Source organism: Petaurus breviceps, unplaced genomic scaffold (assembly GCF_028583685.1).
Source record: "Petaurus breviceps papuanus isolate PSGF00001 unplaced genomic scaffold, PetGlider_PUasm1.0 126, whole genome shotgun sequence".
Lineage (NCBI taxonomy): Eukaryota > Metazoa > Chordata > Mammalia > Diprotodontia > Petauridae > Petaurus > Petaurus breviceps.
Window position 1 is genome coordinate 3,056,079 of NW_027185655.1, and position 9,068 is coordinate 3,065,146.

The 9,068-nt window shown below is 39.6% G+C and overlaps 1 protein-coding gene across 3 annotated transcripts in view; it reads left to right on the plus strand.

Annotated features, from left to right (window-relative positions):
* Window positions 1-6,401, plus strand: part of MOB1B (MOB kinase activator 1B) — a 70,423-nt gene extending 64,022 nt beyond the window's left edge. For all 3 annotated transcript variants that reach the window (XM_069091614.1, XM_069091605.1, XM_069091594.1), the window contains exon 6: window positions 881-6,401. In XM_069091614.1, the coding sequence (XP_068947715.1) occupies window positions 881-958 (78 nt within the window). In that variant the 3' untranslated portion in view covers window positions 959-6,401. The remainder of the gene's footprint in view (window positions 1-880) is intronic.
* Window positions 6,402-9,068: the final 2,667 nt, after the last annotated feature.

Genomic DNA, 9,068 nt, shown 5'->3' on the forward strand with positions numbered 1-9,068 from the left:
TCTGTGAATCCTCTTGAAAAGGTGAGAGCAGTGTGCTTAGTGGTTAACTGACAGATCTGAGAACCTTTCGGCCTCTCCTAACATCCACCTGCTCTCCAGAATTGGGTGTCCAAGGCAGGCAGAATCAACCATTGTATCACCTGCATTTGGCCGCAGATATAGCATTCTACATTAGGGTTTTTTTTTCCTAAGGGGGGTTGATTATGTAGTTTTATGCCTGCGAGTGTGTCTGTTATAGTACCCCATTCTAGAAAAACCTTCAAATAAGAACTTTAGGAATCAGGTGGATATTGGTCAAATAATCTGGCTTCTGACATCCTTGCTCAACTGAAGCCTCTTTCTTCAAAGCTACCCTGATTTCTTAATTGTCAAACCTCATGGCCTTTTCTTGATCCTCATCCTTACCTCTCCACAGCATGTAATACTGTTGACCATTCTCCTTCTGCATGATCTCCTCTCTGGGTTTTTGTGATTCTGTTCTGTCTTGGTTCTCCTGCCTGGCTCAGGCTCCATATCATGTCCCCCAGCCACAAGGGTTTCCCAAGACTCTCTCTTGGGCCCTGGTTTCCTCTTTCTGTCTGCTCTCACTGGGTGATCTAATCAGCTTCCATTTGTTCAATTATGTCTGTGCATATGAGCCTCCTGCATTCCAGTCGTGTACCTCGACCTGCCTTTTATTTCACACTGAATGTCCTTTCCGCCAGTAACCCCTCCTTTTTGTTTTTTAACTTCCCTGGTTCTTCATTATTCTAGTCACTGATGTTCATAATCTTAGCCTTGTTTCCTGCATGTCCTTTATCCCATATATGAATAATTTCTGTAGAATAAAAATGCATATAACATGTTAACCTTGTCTTTTTTCTGTTTCCACATCATATAGGAGTTCAACTTAATTGACAGAAGAGAACTTGCTCCACTCCAAGAACTGATTGAAAAACTGACCTCAAAGGACAGATGAGAGGATGGAGGGCTGTTGCAATCGTGTCTTGTTTAAATCAGGCTCTTAGGAATATATTTGGGGTTGTTATTTGATTGGGTGGTTTGGGGATTTATTTGAGTTTATTTTCCTTTAATTTTTTTCCTCCTAAATAAATGAAAAACCTTTTCTGTTCTTTTAGAGGCAACCAAGGTCCATTCTCTATGCTTTTAGTGGAGCACAATCTTTTCTCCTAGTGACATACAGTGGTGTGGACGTTTTTGTTTTCGTTTGTGATTTGGGGAAGGGTTGGAGATGGGGTCTGCCTCCTTGTAGGTTTTTAGCTGATGCTGTGTGCTTGACCCTACAGGTGGATGGGTTTTACATGGTGTTAATTGCGGCCCATTCCTGACATAAAAGACTTAACCTTCTTAAGTGCCTTGGCAGAAGGCTCACTTCTGAAGTGCAAAGCACAGATGTAGTAGACTGAGCATTGCTGAACACAACGGACTGATCACTCCCCACAACGCTCGGTGATGACGGTGATGTTTCTGTTAAATTATCTAATTTTTAAAAAGCCATAGTTTGCCTAAATTGGTGATCTCCAGCTTTTAATACATGAAGAAACGGAATTCTTGAAGATGTGAATGTAGATCTTTAAAAAATAGCAACCAGAAATCATCTTTGTCAGTCTTTTTATGTTAGTAACGGTGGTGTTGATGTATGTTACTCTGTTCACGGAATGATGCGAGTTCTGTTACAAGCAGGTCTTTTTCCACCCCTTAATGTCTGTGGTCTTGAAACTGGAGGAGATGCGAACGTCCCCATCCCAGCGTGGCTCCTTCATGCGTCTGTGTACGTGGCTGCATTCTGTTTGTTGCCACCTCCTGAGGTGATGCAGCCAGCCCCATCTGGGAGGTTTCTCACCACTTGCCAAATGAGCCATAAATCTCTTTCCACTGTGAAGAGAATCAAAAATAATTCCACTGAAATAATATTGAAGAAAGGCCTGTGAAACCTGTAATAAGGATGAGTCCCCTTGTAACCCCAGTCTCTGAGAACCCCTCCTCTTGTACTTGGAGCCAGCCCCCATTAGTAGAGAATTAAATACACCTTGACTTTCTGAGCATAGACATTGAACATGGAGTTGAAAGAGAGTTTTTAGAAATACTGGCAATTTTTCAACACATTCATTTAGTGGATGGAGCTGTTGTATCACTGAAGAGTGAAGGCCACATTTAATGACACATTCTCTTAATTGCTGCTGGCCCTTTTTGAAGGTTGGCTTTTTTTTTTTAACTCCAGCTAGTTTCTAATGGGAAAGGAAAGTCTCTATTATGTGGTATCATTAAATATTCAAAACAGTGACTAAAAGAAACATCAGTTTTCAATGAGTTCCATCCTTTTATAACACTTCAGTAAATGGAATGTTTTGTACATTGTGCCAACAGCTTTTACCTGGGTGTAGCTGTTCTTATGAAAACCCCCAGACTTCTGTGATCTCTTCTCTGATATCAGTGTCTGCCTCCTGAGGCTGGCCAAGTCCAGTCCTCCCCTGCTTCCTTCTTGCACAGTAATTCAGATTAAGAGCACTTTGGGTCGCTTTCCCAGTGAAGATGATGAATGTCACTGGCGTCAATGCTCCCCAGAACTGCCATCGCTCTATTCCTCAAGACAGTAATGCCTTGGCAGAGATGCAGCCATCCGAGACTGGTAATATTTTCATGGCACAATAAGAGACACTTTCCTTTAAGGGAAAAAAAGTCTCTTATAGTTACCCCAATAGATATTAATTGAAAGCTGGGTGCCAAGTGGTTAGGGATCTACAAGGATCCTGTCTGCATAGAGAAGGGAAGCACAGAGTCACCCCAGTGGTCTTCCAGGTCACATTTCACCTTACGCAAACCCACTCACAGCAGGGAGAGTGAGGAATGCTGCTTGCACCTGATAAACTTCATGTAGCACAGCTGTGCTAGAGTGTGATGATTCTCAGCATCCAAACTAACATTTCTGAGTATACAGGGACTTCCCAGGGTCTGTAGATAAGCTTTGGTTCTCACTGTGCCAGAACCTCAGGCCCCTGCCTCCTGGTTCTTATTTCATCAAAGACATTGGGATCGGAAGATGCTGCTGCTGCTTCTGTGTTATCAGTAGAGAGGCTCTCAGTAAGGAGGGGTCTGGCCTACACTCCTTGCTTTTAAATATGGCCAGAAAGTAGAATTCCCATCACACATAAAATCAGTTACTTTAAAGATAAATTGTTTAATTTTTTTTTGTTGTTCTTCCATGAGAGGTTGTAAAATGGATGTTGGCACCAGATTTTGTTCTTGCAGCAGAACTTGGAGGTCTCTTTTTAAGGCTTTTTTCTTCCCTTGACCTAACCCTTAAATTCCAGTTGAAAGGTTGAGTATACTACCAGTGGTATTTCTTTAAAACAAAACATAGGCTAGAAACCCTTGGTTAAGTTTTAACAGGATAGAATTTTAATGGTTAAAAATTGTGAGAGTATAGATAAGCTTTTAGTCAGCCACAGATGGTGCTGCTGGCTCTAACTTTTTAGTTAACTAACTTTAATTAACTAAGCTCTTTCTTTCCTTTCATTTCATAGAAGCCATGCTATTAAGTCATAGCATAGGTATGAAGTCTGAAAAGTACAAGCAACTGTTTAGATGAATGAACGTATTTAGTTTATCACATAGTAGGTAACCAATTGCCTGGTTTACCCAAAGAAACTAAACACTACAGCCTGACACTTATTCTGCTGGAAACAGAGATGGCCGGACATTTTGAAATTCATGAGATTCCATTTTAGCTGTTCCTTTTAAGCTCCCCTCCTCCACTTGCTAGAGAGCTGTCCCAGTAGAAGATAGGCGCTTAATGCTTTTCTGCTCACTGATGTCTGGAATCTTCGTGTATGACCAGACATCTCAGCTATCATATGCATTTCCTCATTTTGGGAGGCTACCACCGTCACTCAAAATGCCTTTGGAATTCCTCCTTTCAAATTGCCCTCAGAACCAGTTTACCAGCCACACAAGAAAATCTGTATTATCACTGTACATTAATTACATTACAACCATCCTTCCTTTGAGCTAAAAATAGTATCATCCAGTTCAATGATCTTATTTATTCATCCTGCTTGCCTCTGGATGATTTGGCTGCTCCCCTAGAATTGACATCATCCTTAAATTTAAGACAAAGATACTGTGTTACAGGCTCTGAGGGCAACCTGAGGAGTTCCCAAGATGGTTTTCAGCAATGGCAGGATGATTTGCATCATTGTATGGCCTCCCAAGTGCGCTTAGCCTTGTTTGATGATAGAAATTCTGCTAATATTTATTTTTTCTTAAAAAACAATCATTCTAATTACCTTCTAGGCCTGCTTCATAAAAATAAGTTCCCAAGGACTTTGGCGTTCAGGAACTCTGCCACAAAGACTATAGATCCTATTTGATACTGTGGGATAATTTTGATTAGGAAGTAGTGTGGCCAAAAACCTTCATGGTTAAGGCAAAGGAGTCCAGAAGATTCCTCCATGACCTCATTCACACAAAACAGGAATAAAAGACTGGAGATCACTATGTGAGAAGCCCATGGCATAAACGTTGTACTTTTAGTTGAGCTTGAAGATTGAATGAACACAGTGTTCCAGCTTCTATCATGCTACTGCTTTTATTTTTGGATGTCTTTTATGAAAGACGTGGACCACACCTGTAGTTATTCTTTGAAAACCTGGGCACAAAAAAATCAGATCCACCTTGTTTTGAAACTAAACTGGATCAGTAAACTAGATGATCCTTTGAAACAGTTCGAGATTTTTGTATATTACAAAATGATTCTTGGTGTTTTTTTAACATTAAGTATCAGAATTTTGTGTGGTAATCATAAAATACAGGACGGGAAGCACTATTAGCTACCGATAAGTTTGTCCATGAGTTTTGCGTGGCAATTTCTTGAGGTGAACCTACCTCATGCATGATTGAAGAGGAAGTTTACATTGTAGAGATGGAACAGAAATTCTGAACACAGAGAATTCTATATTTTTTAGGACTATCAAGTCAGGGAAGTGAATTCATTTAGGAAGTACAGAACTACACAAGGCTGTTGCTGGTAGCTGAAGTAATGTTTAATAGCTTTGGAGGGAGAAAAAGATAATACACATTGGAACGTCCAATAGTCCATGTCTCAAGGTTCTTTTTTCCATGTGGCACAAAGGAGAACTTGGAAAATTTCACTTCCTTAAGATAGACATTAGGGCACTGACTGACCATGTATGCTTCCACTTTTTTTTCTCCTTCCTTCTCCAGGTAAGTTGTCTTTGTGCTGCTATTAATTTTCTGTACCTTTCCCCCCCACTTTCCCCCAGTTAGATGTCTGGGTCATGATAGCCAGCATTCTTGGTGGTTCTGAAGTATTATTGATGCAAAGGTTTTGGGTGTTGTGTCAAAAGAGGTAATTAACATCCTTACTGATTTTTCTAAAGGTGACTTGTTTGGGTTCTGTTCAGAGCTCTTAAAAATCTGCATCACCGAAGTACCAACCACTGATAATAAGATTGTTAGTGATGCAATGGTATTTTGTTTTGCTTTGTTGTTGTTATTCTTTAAGACAATACTTATTTCTCCTAATAGAGAACTAACATTGAACTTGTCGGCTGGGTGATTCTTGGTTTGCACATGTTTTCTCCTATGGCTGAAATGCAGTTTTTCTGAATGTTTCAAAATAAATATCCGGAAGTGCATTTTCATTTTAAGAACACTTTCTCTCTTAAAATTGTTCTTCATAGATTATTGTATTCTTAGGAAAAATTTTTTAAACATCCACTAACTGTAGTTTGTTATTTTTGTACACATCCAGCTAGGATTCAGGGGACACTGTTTGTCCAGGGAATGCTTCTATTTGAAATTTTCCTGTGCTTTGAGGGTGTGTTTACTCTGTTACCACTATCTCTCAAAATCTGGGACAAGAGAAGAATGTAGAAAATACATATGGCAGTTTCTGAATGAAAATTTCTTTAGGTGAAAGTAGCAAGAATACTACAAATGCAGGATCATTATTATTTGAACATACATGTTATGTTTACAATATGTTAGACAATTATAAAACCTATAAGGACATGGTCCCTGTTGTCATGGAGAGAGTCATATCCACTTTATATTAAAGCAGCTTGAAAAAAATAGATGTAAAATAAGAAATGCATTATGAGAACTTGTAAGCTAACTGTGCCAATCTGACTTCAGTTTGTAGTTTTTAATGATTATTATTTTAGGTTATAGAAGTACATCATTTTGATTTTAAAAGAGGGAAAAATGAATGTCAGAAAAATTCATAACATGTTTTATTTGAGAGATGTAAATAATATATACAGATTGTGGTATGTAATGATCTGAGGAGGTATTTAAATTCTAGGATTTTTTTCCCAGTAAGAAACTGAATGCTGTTTATAAGAGAAAAAACATGAATAAATAGCTATGTTTGGCCATGACTATTGTGCCTGTCTTTTGAATGATTATACCTGTTTTTTTATACACACACAAATTAGTGGGATGTTTGTGTTTGGTGGGGTCCTCATGGGAACACAGTCTAGACCTCAGCCCTATGGGTTCGCAAGATGTTCAAAGGTGATCAGGCTGCTCTGGAGAACTGATTCAGAGCTAACCAAACTCACTAGAAACCAATTTTATAAAACAGTGCTAATTTACTATGGCATGTGCCTGAAAAGATTAGTAGCACTGGTTATTTTCACAACATCCTTCTGGCAAGTTCACTCCACTAAATTAAAAGAAGCACATACAAAACTGATTGTCAAGTAGGCAATCAGAGAATTGGAGAATCATATGGGAGGTTAACCAATTAAGCCTTGATGATGTTTCTGCCTAAAGAACCAGTATCACCTAGACTTAGGTACCAATATCTCTCTGATTGGCTCAGATACAAACTTGAAAATTCTTTCTCTGGCCATTGGGGGTAGGGGTGGGGGTGGGGGAACTTCTGCGGAGAATTACTACCCTTGTGTTACAGCATCTTTACCTTAGATATGGTCTAGTACAATTAACCTCAATTGGTTACAGTTGGTTAAGCATTTGTAAGGGACAACTGTGCTCCAAACACTACTGGGTACCATACCAAGACAAGAATTAGCCAGTTTGTGAGGATTATTTAAGGATAAGAAGATTTGGACAAGTTTGTAGGTGGCAGAGGAGACCATAGATAAGGAGACATTGAAGATTAGAAGGAGAGAGAATGATGTAAGGCCAATTGGCTGCAGAAGACAGGAACTGATGGGATGTCTTGACCTTTGCAAGGATAAGGGCCACCTCCATCTGAGACTGGTGTAAATGAGGAGAGAATGGAGTAATGTCAAGGATTCTTGAAGTATAAAGAAGGGGAGAAGAGAGCTCATGGTAAATTGCCTCTTTTTTCAATAAAGACAACTGAGAGGAGGGAGAAAGAAGAAAGGGTTTGGGAGTGGGGGAATTGAGAAGAGAAAGTTTGGAATTCTTTATGAAGACTGGGATATTCAATTATGGAGGAATAAGGGATTGCCTACTTGCAGTGAGGCTAAATGATAATATAGGTAGCATGTCTTTCGCCAGCTCCATTCAGGGGCACGTAAGCAAGAACAGAGGAGATGGATGAAAGGAAAGTGAAGCCAGAGCAGGCATGATAAGAATACTGAGTGGATGATTAGAGGTCACATTGAGGATGGATAATGAGTTTGGAGGTATGGAAGAATTTGAATAATGGGAAGTCCTCATCAAAGGAATTTCAGAATTCTTGATAAAAAAAATGAAATACTGATGGGTGAAGGGTACAGACTTCTCTGTGGGAAGAAGTCATGAAAAACCTAAAGCATGAAATGACATATAGTTGTAGGGGACACTAATGAAATCATGGTTCTGTTTTTTTGAAATAAGGTAATATGAATGGATTTAGGAAGACTAGGTAGGGCACAGGAAGAGAGAATGAAAGGAGGTTATGATCAGATACAGGAATTTCAGAGTTCTTGATCATGGAAGCTGGAAAGTTCTTGGGGAATGACATTTGATGTGTCTATCCCTTACCACAGCTGAAGTAGAGTGGGGTAATAAAACATGGAAGTTATAGATTGAGGAACTGGGATGTTAGGGTGTTTGAGGGAATAAAGAATGGAGTTATCCCAGCAAGCTAAATTCTTTTAGGCTTGAAGGAAAAGGCTTTCAAGGACTCTTCTTAAGGGCTTACTTCCCTGAGTGAGATCTCATTTTAGCTTATGGTGACTGTAAAATCAACTTGTCACATTTCCATCTCTTCAGACTAGAATATAAATCAGATAATGGTTATTTGTTTAAAAATGATCAAACATAGGTTGAGGAACAAAATATCAAGTAGCTAGTTTGCTGATCAAAACCAGATTTGGTCTATTGCTGGGACCATACGCAACCGGTATCCTTTCTTAGGGAGAAATACTAGAAGAAATAAAACCTTAGCTCCATGGGATAAATGTCAATAGGAATTTAAGATGAAAGAATCATACCCCTTCCTCAATAAACACAGAAAGTTTGGATTTTTCTATTTAATCAACCAAAGGCATATTAACTAGGTGTGAAAAAATCCTTGATTAATTTGGAAAAAGTTGGGGGGGGCTAGGTGGCGCAGTGAGCAGAGCACTGTCCCTGGAGTCAGGAGGACCCAAGTTCAAATCCAGCCTCAGACACAAAATAACAAAAAACACAAAAATTAGCCATGTGACCTTGGGCAAGTCAACCCCAAATTGCCTCCAAAAAGCAGGAAAAAAAATTGGAAAAAGTGAAGGCCACTGGTCCCACACAGGAAGTTTGGAATTGCTAGGTGGTGCAGTGAATAGAATACTGGTCCTAGAGTTAGGAAGACCTGACTTAGACATTAGCTTTGTGACCTTAGGCAAGTCACTTAACTCCTGTTTGTCCCAGTTTCCTTATCTGCAAAATGGGAATAATAATAGTGCCTACCTTTCAGGGTTGTTGTCAGGGTAATAATTATAAAGCATGGTATATGGGTGTTCAGGGAGGCTTAGCACCTCTGGTGTGAGGGCTTGCTGAGGCCTTTTCAGGGTTGATGCACCCAACTCTCACCTGTGGCTCCAAGAAGCTGTAACGTGCAGTAGCCACACCCAGGCAAAACCATCTCAGCA